General features: G+C 34.0%; 1 protein-coding gene and 1 pseudogene across 15 annotated transcripts in view; one reads left to right on the top strand and one right to left on the bottom strand.

Moving 5' to 3' along the window:
• Positions 1-1,876: 1,876 nt before the first annotated feature.
• LOC110113170 lies at positions 1,877-2,356 on the bottom strand (annotated as a pseudogene).
• Positions 2,357-11,634: 9,278 nt separating this feature from the next.
• The window catches only part of LOC110113379 (apolipoprotein A-I), a 46,261-nt gene continuing 37,226 nt past the window's right edge, over positions 11,635-20,669 (top strand). For 12 of the 15 annotated variants that reach the window (XM_028701097.1, XM_028701086.1, XM_028701091.1 and 9 more), the window contains exons 1-5: positions 11,635-11,865; positions 14,411-14,538; positions 14,637-14,708; positions 14,788-14,901; positions 19,236-19,316. In XM_028701097.1, coding sequence (XP_028556930.1) covers positions 11,757-11,865; positions 14,411-14,538; positions 14,637-14,708; positions 14,788-14,901; positions 19,236-19,316 — 504 coding nt within the window. In that variant the 5' untranslated portion in view covers positions 11,635-11,756. Of the gene's footprint in view, positions 11,866-14,410; positions 14,539-14,636; positions 14,709-14,787; positions 14,902-19,235; positions 19,317-19,393; positions 19,451-20,669 lie in introns of all 15 variants that reach the window. The other 3 variants (XM_028701092.1, XM_028701087.1, XM_020845941.2) reach the window with 3 other exon arrangements.

The raw sequence follows: 20,669 nt of genomic DNA, 5'->3' as shown, positions 1-20,669 counted from the left end.
AACTCAAGAAATATAAAAATTAATTAAATAAAAATATATACTATTTGTAAAAACATCAAATCTATTCTACCCAATCTTGAGATGAACCTTTTGCATGGTGTACAACATACTTGAAATATTGGTGTGCACCAAATAAATATCCAATAATAATATTAGGAGAACCAAAAGAGAAATTCAATAATATTTGTTATCATCAAAATCATATGCTCAAGATTCTGATTTGTAACAGTTGTCACTTTTGAGTGTTCAACACAATTTTCATCAACTCATTATCATAGACTGACTTAAGCCATGCCCTGACAGTCAACATTTGAATGAAATATGACACATGTCTCATGTAACGCATCATAATCAAATTTGAAAGAATTGTCTATTTTATCCTTTTAATTAATCAACTATAGCTTATATAAATCATCAAAATAATAGATCTATATATATCCAATGAAAACAACTAACGATTGTATACGTCAATATATTTAATTATATTTATTATCCCAAAATTAATATATAATAGCTAGAAAATTAATACAATTAATATTCTATCATAAACTCCTGACAGCAAAAAAATAATAACCAAAATTCTATCACTATTTTTAAAATAAAGCAAAATAATTAATATGAATGTTCAGTTCTAGTCAATATCATTGTCACTTAATATGAGCAATAAAAATCTAAAAAATTAATAACAAAGTTAATATGATAGTAAAGTCAAAAACTAGAATTACACAATTAACCTTTTATTTAAAAGAAACTCCGTCAATCTACCCTCCTATGTAGGGTGTTATGTTTTAAAAGCAAACCCATATTAATTATAATGTTAATAGCTAGCTTTTATTGCTTACATGTAAATGTTACATTTTTTTATAAAATTTAAGTCAATATCATATATGAAATATAATAATAAAAAATGCAGAAAAATTTACCAAATTTATCTACTATGCGTTTAATTTAACAAATCATGAATACAAATTTAATCAAATAAAAATCAATATGTTATAGTCAAAATGCTCATATTTACAACATCTATCACATACAAAAAGTTATGCAGCGAAAATTTTACCAATACGAAATTATCATCATTTTTTAGTAACAGAAATACAAATTTGATAAAAAAAAAAATCAACATCAAATTATTTAAATTAGAAATAGGATAATGATTCTTTATATTGAGACAAGCAAATTTTCCAACATTGTCGACGGATGAAAATTACTCTGTAGCCTCCAAACCTAAACTCTCTTTTCTCTCCTCACATTTCTCTTTTATTTCTCCGTAAATTTCACTGCTGGCCGAATGCATGAAGGAAATTGCCATTTATGCATTTCTTAAAAGTGGAATGAGATATTTTTAATAAAATAATAATATAATTATATAATGTAATTAATTTTCAATGTAAAACTCATACAACTTTTTTTGGCTTCAAAAAATTAGAAAAAATATCAAAAATTAGCTTATTTTATTTAACATTTTTTGATGAAATTGAATTGTAAAAGGGATACCTGACGGCCCCAAAATTTTTACTTATACTAACATGTGTCAATTTCTTACAAATTTGCATCAATGTTAAAAAAAATTATTATAACTAAATAATAATAATATCTATCTTACGGCAAAGAAGATTTGTGATTTGAACTTATAATACCTCATAAAAAGTATTTGTTGGTCATCATCTTCTTCAACTCCTCAACCACTTGATCAAGTGGTTCTTATATAATTTTGATACAATTTGGTCCATCCACTGATGTTGAAGTTTCACATTTCAAGCTTTCACTCTTCTCATCAGCTACAGAAAATTTTATCACCCTCAGAAGAGACTTCATTATCTTTATTAATGTCACCCTTGACATCAATCAAGTGGGAATTACCTCTACACATCAACTACCAAAACCCCAAAAGCACTATCCCCTCCATCGATGGATGCACAAAAACCTTTTAAATCCTCAGCACATCATGTTCATTTGCAGCAGCAACATCTAGTTCAGTAAACCAAATCAGAAGTCCAAGTATGACAAACTTATCTAGAGTAGTACACACAATTCGCCCCACTAGATTGTTAATATGTCCTTGTAGATTGAGTCCTTCTATAAGTGCGCCATGTTCTTACAAATCAAGGATATTATGAATAAATATCTCTAGAGAAGCCTTTGCATCACAACCATCTTGAATGTTGTATTCACTAAAAAAGGGTGGTTGAAGGATCCTATTTGTTTACATCTTCAAACATGTACATCTTAATATTTTCCCAAGTCTATCTTTATAGAAGGACCCCTGAAGCATTTCATTGTTCACATCATAATGCCTAAATTTACCTTTATATATGGAGAGAAACCTTCTAAGATGATTTTGAATAACTCTCATTAGATCATTTTTTGTATAGGGATTTAAACTAATGTTGAACAACATCTTCAACCTCCAAAAATATACAATGACATCTAGTCACCATTCCATATTTCTTGCATAAATTAACCCTCTCATCAGCATCCCTATAGTTGTAACTTCCTTGTTCAGGTTCTATATGATTCCACTTCAGCTCATTCCCAAAAACAACCCAATTAAAATATTGAATTTCATCCTTTGAATCTTTCAGCTTAATTAATTTGATATCAACTTTGTCCTTTGAAAACTCTATATTAGCTGCATCCTATGTCTCAACCTCATCATTTTCATCTTTAGAAATATTCACACTAGTAAAATTCAAAAGTGTTTTCATTGATTATCTTTCATTCTCAGATGTTGGCTTAGTTTTAGTGTTCTTTAAATCTTCATTTTTTTTAACATAGGTTATGTGGATGTCTTAGTAGAATCACTTTGCATAAGACTTAGGTTTTGATCAGCACCCTCAGCTTGGCTTTACAAGTTTATTTCTTTGCCCACTTCATTCACATCTTTCTCCTTGTCGACCAATTTATCCTAAGAAGGAGCTTGTGTATCACTTATTGAACTCTCTCATTTCTTTTCCTCAATCATTTGCATCTTCAACTCTCTTACCCTAAGATTGCCACTGCCCGATTATCTTTTTCCTCCTCCAGTGTAATAATTGAAGGGATCTCTCCATGTTTCCCCCGTGTGTCAAGGGTGGGAATCCCACCTTTTCTTCCACCCTCCTTGCATGACCCGATCCCCATGGTTATGCTCAACTGCCTCCATCTCCAATCGCCCACTCCCCTTGCCCGAAATACCTCTCATGGTGGTCAGCCACCCCTTCACCTCCACTGCAAAATTCCCTCCTTACTATACCCCATTTGAAAACCCTAATCAACCCCTTATCGGAGCCCTAGGAGGTGGCTCGATCTTGATAAAAGAAACTCTTCTCGTCGACTCCTTCCATTCAATCTCCTTTCCCTTAGATTCGATCAAGGGAATCCCGATTAAATCATTGTTAGGGTTATCAATAGGAAAGACTAGTAGAGTTTTGGAATGCATATCTATAAGATTCCTCATCATCTTCTCCAACCCTCTAAATCGGTTCTCCATATGATTCTCCATGGCTAAAAATCATGATTGAGAACTTCTCCCTCAAATGTGATTTGATTTTCTCCACTTTTCCTTTCAACACATCCACGTTCTGTATTGCCATCTCTCCAAAACCTCGCTCTAATACATTTTGGAAGTAAAAACAACAAACCAGAGAAATTCATGAATTCAAATATTGGGACTAATTTTTAGATTATCCCTTTAACAATAAATAAAGATGCAAGCGATCTACTATTTGAGAGATAAATTAGCTCTCTCATAAACCCTAGATGTAGACAGGAACTCACAACAAATCCTAAAAGAAAATTTAACAAAAATTTAGATTTGAACCCTATACAAAACTCTGCCTTAAATAGCTCTAGCACACAATACACATAATTAAACTCTTTCTAAATAGCATAAACACAATTATTAAACCTTACTAAATGACCCCCCCTTGATTAGGAACCTTCATAAACTACTCCCCCTTCATTAGGAACCTTCCTTATAAATAGTGCCCCCTTAATTAAGAACCCTCCTAAACATCTCTCTATTGTTTATAAACCTTCATAATGAGCTCCCTCTTGGTTAGAAACCTTCCTAAACAATGCCCTCTTACTTAGGAACCTTTCTAAATAGCCCCCCTTGATTATGAACATTTCTAAATAACTCCCCTTTGATTAGAAACATTTTTAAACAACTTCCCCTTGACTCATCCTTTTATAATGAATATTAACTCCCCTGGCCCCCACAAGGATAGTCAAACCCCCTCCTCCCACTACCCCTAGTTTCGCTCAACCCCTTGTCTAGTTCGTCTTGGGCTAGGTTGGCCTGATTGGCTTGGTCTAGGCTAGCCAGGTGCCCCCTCTTGTCATATAACAAACATCAATAATCAATCAAAATTAGTTTGCAAACGATTCCAAAGTAAAACCAATCATTTTGAAACATATTTCTATCCAAGTTTTAGTCAGGATCAATAACTGAGTTGCAAAGTATGAAATCCATTAAGAAAATAAAACTAAACTCTTAAAATATAAGTGCATTTTGGTGTAATTAATGAAATTTTAATAGAAACTTCAAAGTTAAGTGTGCTCGTATATGATCACTCTTAAGGGGAAGTTATACTAAGGGAACAAAATCGTGAGGCTAATAGACCAAAGTGGATAATATGTATTGGATTGAGAGTTTAGGTTGTTGCACGAAGTTAGCTTGATATACATGAAACGATCAATGATTTTAAGAACAGGTGAAACAGTCGTCATATTTAACAACACGCACACTTTCGAGGTACATAAGAAAATTAAATTTAATGAAATTTTGTAGATCTAAATAGAATTCAAATCTAAAATATTAGTAGTAATTTTTCAAAAATCTTTTATCAATTAAACTAGCTAACACCCACTCTCTAAAATTTAGACTTAATTTTTTTTTAACTTTTCTTTCTCATGACTTGTCTTTAGCTACATATATCATGCTATAGTTGAGCCAATAGTTAAATGACATAGATTATCTTATACTTGTTTATTCTATTTTAAATCTACCAATTTTAAATTTATTATTACTTTGAAAGCTGCATGCCCTTGTGGCTTTTGCTTAGTTGGAAGAGATAAATATAAGATATATAGCTGAAACCATCTCAGCAGATGTGCAAATTTTAACAGATATACAGTTTTATTTGTGCAAATTTTTTATTTTTATTTTTTATCTTTGACTTAGTGTCTTCCAGACCTTTCGCACACAAAATATATGCATTTGATAAACTCTTCTTGGAGCTTATTGTATATCCGAAAATGGCATGAGGTGAGAAAAATTAATAGTGCATTGGTAATCAAAGGCCAAAGGTATTGTGGTATACGCCCCACTCATCACTCGTCATTTATGACTCAGTATGACTACACTCGTCACTCGGTAAGTCTACACTCAGCACTCAACACTTGACACTGACAACTCACAGACTCATGTATTTCATGCAGCCTAATGCTATAATCTCTCTCTTTTCTCACTCTGCCGTCATTTTTTTCTCTCTCTATCTACTATCATGTAGTGAAGCATTTTAAGGTTTCGTTTGAGATGATTTTTATTGCTTCTTAAAATGGAGTTAGAGAGCTACAATGTTGTACATTACAACACTACAATGTTGTACACTTATGTAATATAGTGTCGAAGGATACAACATTACAATGACTTAGAGATAGAGAGCAAAGTGCTACAATACTCCAGAGCCAGCGCTATAACACTACAAATTAGTTGGAAATAGAGAGTGGAGAGCCGAGGCGTTCCAAACCCCGGTGTCTTTGTACTGTAAATTGGATTGGACAATTTTCTTTCTCATTTTTCATGTTTAAATTGAACTATTGTGCCCTTTCGTGTATTGAAAATCAATTTTCTTTGTATGTTTTGAGATAAGAACGATGTAAAGAAGTGAAGTGAGATAAGAAGAGGCTGAGAGAAAGAGATTTGTACAATTTATCTCAATTTCCATAGCAAATTTCTTGGTGTGATATAGCTCCGTGATTTTTTTCCCCATATTTTTAACTTTTTCATGTTAAATCCTGGTGTTCATTTCAGTTGCTTTTTTTATTATTTGTTTTGTTGCGTGGTTTCTCCCGTTCCTTATCTTTGATGAAGATGAAGCAATCTTGAGGTACTGCCAAGATAACTTCTTGTTCATTTAACTTATTTAAATCATATTCTAACTCTTGTTTCAACTTATATTAGCTTAGTCTTTACCCTCAAAAAAAGAATGAATTGAATTGTCCAAATTAACCTTTTTGGAGAACTACTTAAAGTTCTACCACTTGGTTTTATCTTATAAATAACATTTATATTAATTAAATCATAGATAATTTAAGCCATCTTTATCACTAAGTTTATGGATAATTTACTTTATTTGTTTTTGTCATTTAAGAGTTAGATGTCTTAAAAGATGTTCATATTTGTTCATAATTATGCCATTTATTTAATACTTTAATATTTTTTAAGAAAAATTATCTATAAAAAAGAATCATTATGATTAAAATTATATAAGATAGATTAATTTAATTGATTTGGTTAACATAAAAGTAAATTCACATCACTTAACTCCATTTGTAAGAATTTTATTCATAATTAGAACAAGCCTCTAGGCCATCTTAAAACTAGCTCAACATGATGTATGGATCGAGATATTTTAAGGTGAAGCAATTGATCGAATTGAGGCCAAATGAAATTTGAACCAGACCATTCTAAGATGGACTAAACATTTTTAATGGCTTAGCGAAGTCCCATAATATAGTTAGTCATTGGATTACCCTAATTATTTTTGTATTAGTGCCATGAGATTGAATGCTCTCCTATAAATAGTCCTAGTTCCAACTAGTTTAGGCTACTATCATTGCCTCCATAAGCTTGATTAAGTGATTGTGAGCTAATCCATCCCTAGAAAAATCATTAAGGACTTACGACCTAGCTCTATAGCTTATAATCACCTCATCTTATCCAAACAAAGTTGCCTACAATCTCAATTGGCCATTAGATAAGCTTTAATGATCGAGGAACAAATCTTATATTAAAGGTCAATCTCTAATGATCTCATTCTTTATAGCCGCATGACCTACGAATCAAATCTTAGATTTGGGTTTGTGTTGATCTTCTGATCGAGACAAACCTAACCACAAACCCTTTCCTTCCTCTTCAATCATGAGATAGCTACCGACTTCGTCCTTCATCGCTATCTTCTTCCTTGATCGAGCAAACACGAAAAACAAGCCTTTCTTCTTTCACCCCTTGCCCCCATCCTCATTCTCTTTCTTTTTTTTTTCTTCTTCCTTGAAAGTTCACATTGTGTATGACCTCCTTCCAATTAATTCAAATTAGTTTGGAATCTTATGCTGCAATTTGAGATAAATAACTTCTATTTATTGAAAGATAAACTTATTATATATATTAAAAGCATCATTATTTCTATTTTTATGATAATTTTTCAGATATTTAATTATAAATAATTCAATTATTTTTTACAAAAACAATTAAATACTTTATTACTATTATTTATAGATTTAATTTTTTAGATATCATGTAGCTATCCTTTTAATTAAATATCTTCTAAAATATTAATAGTTTAATTTAAACAAACTAAAAATCTATTATTCAACACATTAATTTTATTTTAAAGAAGATTAATAATGAAAGCCAATGCTTTTAAAAATAGTTATGACTTCATCAAGAATATAGACATGATACTCATATCAAATATTATTTTAATTAATTAAAAATCTTAATTGAACTAGCAATTTATGTATTTATTTAATTAAAAAAAATCAACTTTAACTATTGTGATTAATTATGATAAAAAAGGCAGATAGCAATCCTTCTTGCTCAGATTTATATATAAATTATAGTTATTTTATAATTTAATGAAGAGATCAAATTAGCTTAATATTTCTGAAAACCCCTTCCAGCTAGCTATTAACAGCACCATACTGTATCCAGATAGTTTCTGAAAAATCAGCTTATATAATATAAATATAATGATATGGACAATTTACCACTGTTTTCCACTATATATATAAACATAAATGTCATCAAACTATAAGCAAAGAGAACTGTAATTGTAGTGACACAAACACCCTTATATAACAAGCACTATTAAAAAATATAGTTTTTTGCAGCATTTGTTAGAGACAGTTTGAAAACAGTTTAATTTTTAATTTTTTGTGGCGATTATAACCGGTACAAATATGTTACTTTGCATTGGTTATAACCGCTACTAAAACTAGCACATTATTTAATCTACCACAATAGATCAAACCGTTGCGGAATATCGTTGCAGTGCATTACAATTACAGTGGGGGTGCAGCGGTTTTTGAACAACTGTAAAGAAAAAATGTGGTGGTTATAACCATCATGATAATTAAAAAATTGTGCTACGATAGCCCTATTTTTTAAAGTTAAATTATTATCAATATGCAAATATAATATACGACGAACACGTGTTAGGTGTGTATCAAACATACTGCCAGTACTGCCTATTAAAATAATAACAAATAAATGAATGACACGTGTATCATACGTATTTACGCTAAATAGCGATGATTTAGCGAAGAATTTGCTACGAGTTAGAGAATGATAAGTGACTTTTATTTTTAAAGGGGATAGCTGAATTATATATTTATTTATTTGTTTATTTTGTAGAGCAATATTAATTATTATATAATTTAAATTATATTATTATATCACACTTTAAGCTTTTTTTTTTAATATAACATATGGTTTTTGGATTAAAGATCTATTGCTCTTGGCCTAAACCTAATTCCCCTCTTGGAGATCCCGCCGCCCCTCTCTTCTCCCTCTTCCTTCCTCTCAAACCTCAAGTGCTCTCCTTCACCACATCATATCTCCTTCTCTCCTTATTGGTGTTTTTTTTCAACGCCGGCAAGAATGCATGGCGGATCCCGAGATTGACAGCGGATTTGTGCTCGACACCTACGGCGACATTCACATCACCCGCTCACCGTTCTTCGACGTCGGGTTCGGCTTCGATGACACTGTTGAAGACTGTTTGAACCGCATCCTTCCCACTCTCATAGAAGTCCTAGACAATCAATTCCAAGACTACGATTGGATCATCGTCGGCCACCCACCATCCTCATCACCACCGGCTACCGATCCGTCAACGATGTCTTCCTAGTGGTAATATCCTTTTTCGTATGGTTCATCTTTCTCCGCTAAAGCCTACAAGTAGTTGAGTGAGAAGGCCTTCGAAGTCAACCTCTCATTGTTAAACGTTGAATTATGTTATGTGTACTTAGCATTTACTCTTGCCTTGAATTTTGATGGAATTGTTTGGTTAATCTCTATTGCACATCTTTGGCCTAAGCAAGTTGACAACTTAAAATTCATAATCTTCTTTTATGTGCTAGTGGTAAATTTTATGAGCAAAGTTTTATTCAATTGTCTTTCTAATTTCTAATGGTAACTCCTAGTTGTTTCACATCACCGGGTCATCGGAAGGCCGCCGTTTTATGTGACCAAACTATCTAAAGCAACTCTCTCTAATCTTATCTTCCATTTGCTCTACTCCAACATTTTCATGTATATGCTCATTTCGTATCCTATCTCTAAGGGTAAAGCCACTCATCCACCTGAGTATCCTCATCTATGCAACACTTAACTTAGTATTATGCTTCTCTTTTAATTGCCAACATTCGGCACCATAAAGCATTGCAAGTCTCACCACCATCTTATATAATTTTTCCTTATGTTTGAGGGGGACTTTTCTATCACACAAAAAGTCCGATGCATTCCTCTGACTTTTCATGTTCTTGCTAACTTAACTATGCATATTTGTTCAAACTTTTCATCCAAAATGTATTTATCTTTTATTACATACATACATACATATGTATGTGTGTAATAAAAGATAAATAAATTTTGGATGAAAAGTCTGGACAAATATGCATTATTAAGTTAGCAAGAACATAGGTTATGAGATACTGATAACAATGGTTAGGTAATATTTATGTTAAATCAATTAGTGAATAATTGATTTAACTACCTCTATGACCGTTGAGAAATTTGTAATAACTATTTCAAGGTCTTATTTCAATATTTTTAATTATTTAAAAATATTAAAAAAAGTATCAAAAAATGGGAAAACAGCTCTAATGCATCCCTTACTATCCCTAGGCTCATACTAATTAATCAAAGTGATTTTAGAAGCTAAAAACCTCTTAGGCTTAATTTAGTGTTAAATATTTATTTGATTGGTCCATCGGATCGCGAATTGCCTAATAGGCTATCTTGCCTATTATTTAATCTATTTTGAGCCATTTTAATTTGTTTGGTGGATTATATAATATTTGCTTAGTCTAACCCTAAGTAGATCATGGGGTTAGACCTAAGATGACCTATTGAACCTTAGGTGGGTGTTCCCTTTATGGAATTTCATCTTAGTCTAGGCTACTTACCTCCAAGTGACCTAATAGTCTTATTTAAGTAGTTTGTAAATTGGTGTGGTGTTGCCCTAATGGTCTTAGATGATCCTAAGTAATCTTGAACCCTAAACACATTTCCATTAACATGTGAAGCATGTTATGCCTTGCGTAATGAGTTTTTCAAACCTAATTAACCTTAAGTATAATTTTACTAGCCTTGAATAGCTAGTTGAAGATAGAGATGGACGTAGTGGTGTCAATATTGGACACGACTAGAAAACCCGACTCGAACCCGACACGGAAATTTCGGGTTTGGGTTAGAGATTTCAACCCGTTTGTAAAAATGGGTCGGTTTCAGGTTGACCCGGAAACCCGGAATCAACCCGGTTTGACCCGAGTTCGCGTCATTCATGTCCGCGTCCATTCCGTCACGTCGTCTGTGCCTCTGCAGTCTGTCGAGTAGTCTGCAGCTGTCGGGTTCGACGTCGCGTCCGCGGTTGGCTGTCCGCGTCAAGACTCGAGCGGCTCAAGCGGTAAAGCCCATAGGGCATTCCGGAACCGGATCCGCCGTCCGCCCGTTCGGTGACCGTTGTCCTCGCATGGTCGCACCGTCGCTGCGTCGCACCTTGTGACTTGCACGGCAGCAAACGGACTAATGGAGTCACCGTCTCACGGCGTTCGCCAGCCATACTCGCAGACGAAGGTCTCCGCCAGCAGTTGCATCCGCCGTCGGTCCGTTCGCCAACTATTTCGCGCGCTTGTTCAGCTAAATCGCGGAAATTCGAGTCGTGTAGGGTTGACCCGAACCCGAAGCAGGTCGGGTTCGGGTCCGAAAAATCGACCCGTTTGAAAAAATGGGTCGGGTTCGAGTTGACCCGAATAGTGCCGGGTCGGGTTCGGGTTAGGTCAGTTTCGAGTTCGACCCGAACCCGACCCGTGACCCGAAATTGACACCCCTAGATGGATGAATGATCGATAAGCTTATTGATAAAAAATCTGCTTATATACTTACCCGAGCAATCATTTGAACTTTTTCGATCAGGAGCACAGTATTTTAAGAAATATTCTCATATATTTCATTAAGAAAATAAATGGACGTTTTTATTCAATTATCTTAATTATGATTCATCTAAAATTAAAATTTCAATACATGAAAATATTGTGATTACTATAAATAAAATTCCAATTTTGAAAACTTTATAGATAAAAATTCATATTTATTTTTTATATATTATTGTATCTAATAAAATTGTCAAATAATCCGATTGGATTATTACTCGACTCGATCGAGCACAATTGCCGCCATCTTGCTCTCCATCTCTCTCCCGCCCCTGTTTCACCAAGAGCGTCGAAGGACTGACGGAATTTTCATCGGTTTCTCGGTTGAACCAATGGCGTCTTCGAAGCTTCTGATGACTTCGATTGCGGCGGCGTTCGTGATTTACGGTGTTGGAGCGGACTCGGGGATTGAGGAATTGCGTTCCAGGTTATCTGCCCTAGGTTAGTCAGAGCTGATCTTTTATTTATGGTTTTAATTCTGGTGTTGGAGTTTGTCCCTTACTTTCTTTGTCGTTGGAGGACTGTATCTAGTCTGCATTAGGGCATATCTGCATGTTTGTTCTTGCATTTGATCTATGCCTCAAAATTCGTTTATTTTATCCATCCTTTGGGGTCAGTGAGGATTTTTATGTTATATTTGTTTGTTTAGATTAGCAGGATCATAAGCTTTGGGGAAAGAAAAATAAGTAAAAAATGAAAATAATTTCTGAAAAATGGACGAAGGAATGTAGGGAAATGCTCTTTTGAGTGAGCTTCTAAACTAATTGGAAACTTGCCTTCTTAAAAGGTTAGAAGAAGTCTGGACAACGGAGTACAACTGGAGCCATTCCAAAGAATGTTCTCAATCCGTTTGGTAGTCAAGCCTGTGAAGTCCCTTTGATTCATGTCTTCTGTTTATTTTGACAATTGGAGTGATATCGTTTTTTGTTGTAAGAAAGAGAAAAAAATGTCAATCAAGAGAAAAAGGGAAATGCTTTTTTGATTATTGTATTTCTGTTTATTCGGACGCACCTTTGACACCTGTTAGACACCGAAGACGTGTCCAATTAAAAAAAATATAAAAAATAAATTGCACATATGTGTCTTATATATTTTATGAAAATTTTTTAAATATAAATTCTTGTATTTCAAAATTTTATTTATTAAAAAAAATCAAATTTAATTTATTATTTCTTCTCCACAACCCAATCAATCGTCTGCACTCAATATCTCCATTCCTCCAACATTCCCATTTTCATTTCTCTTAGTCAGTTGCGACTTTGTTTCATATTAAAGCCTGATGCCATCTTAACATTGATGTCCGACACCATCTTATATTAATGTTTCAAAATCATCTCAACATTGATGCCTGACGTTGTCTTGACATTGACACTCAATGTTAACAATTTCTAAACCCACAATCAATCCCTCACGCTGTCTTGATATCTCATCTTTGGCCAACACGTCTCAACATTGATGGCCGACGTTGCCTCGACATCGACGACCGACTCCATCTCAATATCGATGCCTAATTTTCATTGCAAAATATTGATGTCTGACTCTCAATCGCACGGTCATCTCTCCTCTCAATGTCTGACACATAACATTTGATGTCCAACTCTCGACATCTTAATATTAATCATTTTAACTTTTAAGAACAAATCATAATTCTAAACTTAAGCGCCGAACAAATCACGCTTTAATGCCACCCCAAACTGCAACAACTTTCTCTCAACTGCCTTGACCTCCAACCCTCTATTTTTTCCATAGTCACCACCATCGTAGCCGCCGTCGGGATCAATTGAAACCCGCACATCACCACCACCTCTTCTAAATTTTTTAGAGTATTAATCTCTTTTTTATGTTAATTAAAACATTTATGAAAGAGAAGGATGATTGAAATAAATGAAATAGAAGCAATTGAGGAGGCATTGGACTCCATAGGATGAGACAGGGGAGAGACTAATTTATCATGATGATGAATCAAATAAAAAACATGTCAAAGATTATGTGCAAATGATTTTTAAGTTTTTGTCAATTATTTTAATTTTCTTTAGGAATTAAATATGGATGAGTATGAAATTGAGAAATAAGGAATTTGGATTTGAACTTGATATTATATGACACTTTTATGCCATTCTTATATTTAATATTATTTTGCTCTTATAATATTTGTATTTCAATTCTATGTCATACTATTTATCACTTGTCACTTTATCTCTAATTTAATTTTTTATTTTATATGTATGTCGATTTGTTACTTCATAATTCAATAGAAAGTTAACATTGTTATCCTTTAACATATTATTTGAGTATTATATAAAAAATCACTTTTAACATTTATTTTGATTTAACACAATTTTTTGATTTTGAGGCTTATGACTCAAAAAGCCTTGAGACTTACGCCTCGTTTCATGAACAAAAACGCATGAATGCCTAATTGCGCAATTATATATACATACCAGTGTCCATATCTTATATTTGCAATGATTGTGTCCCGTGTCTGTGTCATGTTGTGTTCGTGTCTGTGCATCATAACCCACAACAAATATAAAGAAAAATTCATTTTCTCCCTAAAGCTACAATTCACCTAGGCAATAAAAAATTTCTTCTTGCATGCACATTAAAAAATCCTTACTGAGAGATATGTCTTTCTCATGAACCCTAGCCAAGTGGGTATAACATAGAGGCCTCTAAAGCTTTTATTTTTTAAAGAAATTTGGGAAAATTCAAATTAGAGGCCTCGAAAGCTTATACGCCTAAGTAGAGATACCTCCTTTTATAGTTGTTGACAACTTGACATCCTAGCCATCCAAAAGGATATCATATGGATTGATGAGGTGGCATCTTTTAATTTATGAGTTCTTAGGTATAATCACAAACATTTAATCTCTATAAGAATATTTTAGGTACTCTTTTCAAATATAATGAATTAATTAAATATAGTTTTTAATTGCCACCATTCCTGCTTTAACATATGATTGTGCTGTGTCATTTGCTTCCATAGAATATAGTATCGCAGATAGAATTCAGGATATAAAGAAGAAGGATCAGAGCATCTTGAATTTCGAAAATGCTATTAACGAGAAGTCAGCAAGCATTTTTTCTCTGCAGAGTCAGATAGAATTACTTCGGGTGAGAACTTCATATTTCAAAAAATGCATTGAAATTTGGTTTTTCCATTCATAGATCTATTTGTACTAATGTTCTATTTTTGTTTTGGATTTTACTAGAAACAAGCTGCTGCTGATGCACAACAGTATGTGGAAAAGGTCAATAAACAAGCTTCTGAGATGGAAAAACAGGTTGCAAGTGAAAAAAAAAAATATTGTTTTTGTATGGAGTGATGATATGTAGATTATGTCATGTATTTTCTTGTTTCAGGTTGCTAGGCTTAAGAGTGAGATTGAAGCACAGACTATGAAGAGAGGTGCTCTGGAAGCTCGGGGCGCTGAAGCAGAGAAGAATATGCAAGAACTAAATTTAAAGCTGGAGCGTGTGGGTACATACTACATAGTGTAATGATGATTTGAATGTTTAATTTTTTTTCCTTTATCATTTATCTTTCGCTAGTCTTGCCATGGCTCTTAGTAGTAACACTGATGACATGATAAATATAATTTATAAATTTTTAAAATAAATTTAACTTCAACTAGTTTAATCATTTAAAAGTTATATTTTTTCTGAAAATTAATTCAAAATATATTGAATGAAATGTAAAATTAATATGTTTTAAACATATGGCGAAAACTCCAAAGGTGAAGTGCGCTAGATAACCTGTGTAAATATCTCCAACGATTCACAGCACTATCTTAAATATACCATGAGTAAATGCTAGAAAATTGTCTTTGTTGGCGAATTTAAAAAAATGCTTTGAACATGAGAGAGAGTTGGAGATTGTTGCTTATAGACAGTTGAGAGATTTAAAAGAGAGGGAATGAGAGTGATAATGGGAGGTGAGGTATAACGGGATTGAGTTCGCATAATATATGGAGTGTGGTATCAATATTGTCAATGGATAGAATCACATTGATCAAATTCTTTGACTATTGTGAGGATCTAGTCATCTAGTGATTAGATTTGACTAGGGGGTCACCTAGTCACTAAATGACTAGGTCCTTGCAATGATAAAAAAATAATAGTGGTAGCTTTCAATGGGAGGATTAGTGTTAGGTGGAGATGGCCTATAATGTTATCTAGCTAAGTCAAACTTGAGGTGACTAAGTCTTGCGGCTCCCTCTAGAGACTAGTGTTTAATAGAGGTCGGAGGTTTGGTTGGCGGGCAGGTATAGGCACCACTTGTTCGCCAACACTAACCTCTAGAGGGAGCTGCAAGACTTGGCCACCTTTAGTTTGACTCAGCTGGATAGTACTATAGGCCATCTCCGCCAACCGCTGATCCTCCCAATGAAGCTACCACTATAATTTGTAAGATAACTCGTTGGCCTCTTTCAAGGTTGTCTTGCTAATCACTGCTGTTTCTTAAATGGCTGACCTCACCGCTCTACACAGAAGCTTCTCAAGTTGCTGATTAAAACCAGCCCTTTGGAGATCTTCAGCATTTGAATTGATATTTACCAAAGAGAACTATCTTCAATGGCTTGAAGATGATATCATCTCCAACTATCTCAGCTGCTGCACAGGTCACCTTAGACCTGCTTTGCAACCATTATATTTAGCATATTTTCTAAGCAATGAATGGTGCTGGCGGTGTATGGATTAGGAAACAGAATAATTGGAGAGAAAAGAGACATCCGATTAAATCTAAAGTTTTCAGATTTAATCACATATAAAGAGAAAACAAATCTGGAGAGAATCAGGGTCTTAATGAGGAAATTATTCTCCACCGTAACTTAACAAGAAAAACTTTCAGTTCAGTAGAAGCGGTTTGGCATCTATTAAAAAAATGTTTTGGTTTTATTTGGATATCTAGAACCCCCTAGTAGACCAAATTTTCCTGACCTGCTGAAATATTCATAAAAACAATAACCGTATCTGATGCACTGGGATACTTATTCCAGGGTCTTGAGGATAAGCATTTGTATGGAAAATAATACTTTTATATCCTGTAGCTTTGATTCTTATTAGCCTTTATATCTGGTAGAAGTTACTTCTCATTGCGCACTTTTAATCATTTATCAGCACTTAATGATCTTTTGTAGGTTTAGTTTCTACAAAGTAGCTGTATTTTTCTTCATTTATATTCAGTTATATGAAACAGTGTTAGCTTTAGCTGTTGATCCACTTTTGAGATGACTGGGTTATCCTACGACAGTTGTGTGGGCAATGGAATAAGCCTTGATTTATGCCAGGCCAATGATGCTCAAGTATTTTGTTTCTGCGAGCACTACTTGATAGCCATGTAAAGGAGTTGAATTCTTAAAATAATTGAAAAAAATGAACTTTAATTTATGACTGAATGTGAATCGCTAAACTCTCTCTAAGCATTTGACTATTGCATTTGACCTATCTGTGCTCCTGTCATTTTAGAGGTATCCTTTGTTTCATATCGAAATCCCATTGCCTTTATTACTATACTTTTTAGTAACTTGCCAGATATGGTCGCAGTTCTGAATGTGCAATTACTTGCCAAATGCTTGTATTGTAACTGACACATTGATGTAGACAAAAGGGGGGTCAACACAAGTTGAATTTTTCTTGTATTTTCTTGCCTTGTGTCTTTTCATCTTCCCCCTCTCCTTTTATGTTATCTGTCCTTTCATCTTCCATTTGTCCTTTGGATTTTTGTTGGTTTCATGATGGCATTGGTTGTTTCGGTTTGAGCTTAAGAAGTTAAAACTTTAGTTGTGCCAAGCTCATTAATATCTAGTGGAGAAGTAGCTCATTATGAGCTATAATTTGAATTTGAAATTCAAATTGGACTTGAAATAATTTTCCCAAATTGCTTACCTAAATTAAGGAGTATTAATTATTCTAATTAATCTTCCCATGGTCAATGCTTGCCGCCGGCCCCTTCTCCATATCCCATTAAATCTCCTTTAATTACTTCCTAAACTCCCTCCCCAACAATTCCTGGAAAGATTTCCCAAATCTCAGCCACCTCTCCATAGCTGATTCCTATTAAATTGATTTCCAAAAGAGGCTCTCTCATTTTGGAAACAATTTCAATTCCACGTAACAGTTCTTGAAATCCTTCCCGTCACTCCTTTTCCTTGTTGGCCAAACTCTCCACATTTAATTGCTTTCCATTAGTATTATTCTCAATTTGGACAGTTGATTTATTTCCAAATCACAGAATTAATATTTGGCTGAAAACCCCACCCGTCTCCCTCCTCTTTCCCTAAAAGCTCCTCTCTCTCACGGCAAAGCCTTGCTGGACTAAAGGCTAAAACTCCTCCTATAATTCCTTCTTCACATCCCACCTGTTCAAATTGCCTTAGCCCCACCTATTTGTTTTCCTTCCAAAAGAAGGCTTCTTCTTTTGGAATCCTTTCAAACCTCCTTCCAAGTTCTCATTCACGCCTCCCTTCTCTTCCCGTGAAGCTCTTGTTTGCTGCCCACATTCCAGCCAAGTGTTTTCTTTGCTGCCTTGCACGTTTTGAAGACTGCAGCTTGCTGTCCAGAATACTCCCAGCACCTTATAGCTGCTGTCCAAGGTTTTCCCAAGCACCCGAAGTAGCTATCAAGAAATTTCCAGGTGTCAACGCTACTGTCCAGCCATCGTAGCAATCTCCTATTGCTGTTTTGCTGGCCTTAAAGTTCAGAGTTGCTGTCCAAGACTTCTAAGAGTCAAAAACTGATGTTTAGACCTCTCGATTTGCTCTTCAAGACATTTAGAATTCAATCCTCCTACCCGTTCTACATCAGGTTTGGCATCTATCAAAAAAATGTTTTGGTTTTATTTGGATATCTAGAACCCTAGTAGACCAAATTTTCCTGACCTGCTGAAATATTCATAAAAAAAAATAACCGTATCTGATGCACTGGGATCCTTATTCCAGGGTCTTGAGGATAAGCATTTGTATGGAAAATATAACTTTTATATTCTGTAGCTTTGATTCTTATTAGCCTTTATATCTGGTAGAAGTGACTTCTCATTGCGCACTTTTAATCATTTATCAGCACTTAATGATCTTTTGTAGGTTTAGTTTCTAAAAAGTAGCTTTATTTTTCTTCATTTATATTCAGTTATACGAAACAGTGTTAGCTTTAGCTGCTGATCCACTTTTGAGATGACTGGGTTATCCTACGACAGTTGTGTGGGCAATGGAATAAGCCTTGATTTATGCCAGGCCAATGATGCTCAAGTATTTTGTTTCTGCGAGCATTACTTGATAGCCATGTAAAGGAGTTGAATTCTTAAAATAATTGAAGAAAATGAACTTTAATTTATGACTGAATGTGAATTGCTAAACTCTCTCTAAGCATTTGACTAGCATTTGACCTATCTGTGCTGCTCCTGTCATTTTAGAGGTATCCTTTGTTTCATATCGAAATCCCATTGCCTTTATTACTATGCTTTTTAGTAACTTGCCAGATATGGTCGCAGTTCTGAATGTGCAATTACCTTGCCAAATGCTTGTATTGTAACTGACACATTGCTTCCGGTTTAATTTCTTCGTTGAGATTTAACTTATTCTTAGTTCGAGTTTGATAGAATAAATGCAAAGCTTTTATTTCCCTTGAAAAATCGCAACTAATTGTATACGAGAGGACTCTCTTATGTAAAGCAATGGCAGCTAGTGATAATGCCTACTTATGCGTTTCAACATTGAGTATTAGAATTGACACCTGTTTATATGCTGTTCTAGAGTTTAGCATATAATGTTTTGGAAGATTGTTTATTTCCTCTGTCTGTCCATTCACTGCAGTTTTTCTTTCAGCTCCAAGAGAATTATGATAAACAGAAGCTCAGAATAAAAAATACCGAACGTGATCTTCAAGTTGCTGAGGTTGGTCATATTTACCAACTATACCATCTGGCTGACGTTTGTATTATGTTTTCCCACATAATTTGATTGCATTTCAGGAGGAGTTGATGAAAGCACAATTAGAAGCAGCTTCAAAGTTAAAAAAGTTGACTGAGGTTTGAAGATATGGCTTGGCATGTTTTAGCTATTTTCAACAACTGCGATAAAATTATTCAGCAACTGACATGATATAATTTACAATGCCCGGCTTTCTTGGTGATTGCTAAATTCAGAGAATTGGAGAGGGAAATGTTTAATTTTATTATACAAAACTATACCTATTTATAGATCTATACATGATATCTTAATAAAGAAATAAATAATTACAAAATCATGCATAATTACCCTAATATAACCCTTCCTAAATTAGCCAACCAAATATGGAAGGAGATCGGCGTGATTAAGGTGAGCCTCCCATGGATTCCTATTCTTGTCATGGGATCAAGTGTCAAGGGGTGATTGGGATTTAATAGAGATTGGCGTGATCCAGGTGAGCAACCATGGATTTCCATCCTGGCCGTAGGATCAAGTGTCAATGGATGGTTGGAATTTTTAACAGTGATCAAATATGCAGACAACATTCTACTTTTTTTAAACAGTAAATTTTGCTTATTTAAAAATGGCTAGTATAGCCATTTCAAATTGCTTGATAAATATTAGTGCCAAAGAGAGATACTTTGATGGAACTAGGAATTTTAGTCCATCAATGTAACAATTGCCTTGACCAAATAATTAGGATATTTCTAGTTTTGTTGTTTCCTTTGTAAATATTTTTCAGCGAATGAAAAGTATCTTTGGTCAGTATGGAAATATGTCAGAAAAAGTCAAAAATTTATGTGGATTGTTGATTCAATAACTAGTTTTTTTTTTTTTAGTTTTATGTTGTGAAGTGTTTGATCCAGTGTCTATCACCATCTGCCAGCTTGCCCGCATATTCCTTTGATGTCAACTTTTCATGATTTTGATCAGAATGGTCTTCTAATTGTATCAAAATACCATCTTCGGTGCGGATGTTTAAATTGATAGCTGAGATCTAAAAATCCATGTGTTTGAAAACAGTTCTTGGTGGTTGCATCGTTGCCTTTTTTCTAATTTGCTGCACTGTTGTAGAAACGCTGTATTCTGGAAAAATTTTGTACATTGTTGTTCTACGATTCAACATTATTCATTATCATTATCATTTAATATTAGCAGCTTAATTTTAAGTGATGTGCTTCCATCAAAATTTTGAATCATTTGATTATAACATCTAATATTTGGTCTTCTGATGCGGCGGGGGGAGCTCTTTGGGAAAGATATAAGGGGCATTGATTAGGGGATTTGAGCTGTTTTTTT

The sequence above is a fragment of the Dendrobium catenatum genome, unplaced genomic scaffold (genome assembly GCF_001605985.2).
Source record: "Dendrobium catenatum unplaced genomic scaffold, ASM160598v2 fragScaff_scaffold_1638, whole genome shotgun sequence".
NCBI classification, from domain to species: domain Eukaryota; kingdom Viridiplantae; phylum Streptophyta; class Magnoliopsida; order Asparagales; family Orchidaceae; genus Dendrobium; species Dendrobium catenatum.
This window is presented reverse-complemented; position numbering and strand designations above follow the sequence as displayed.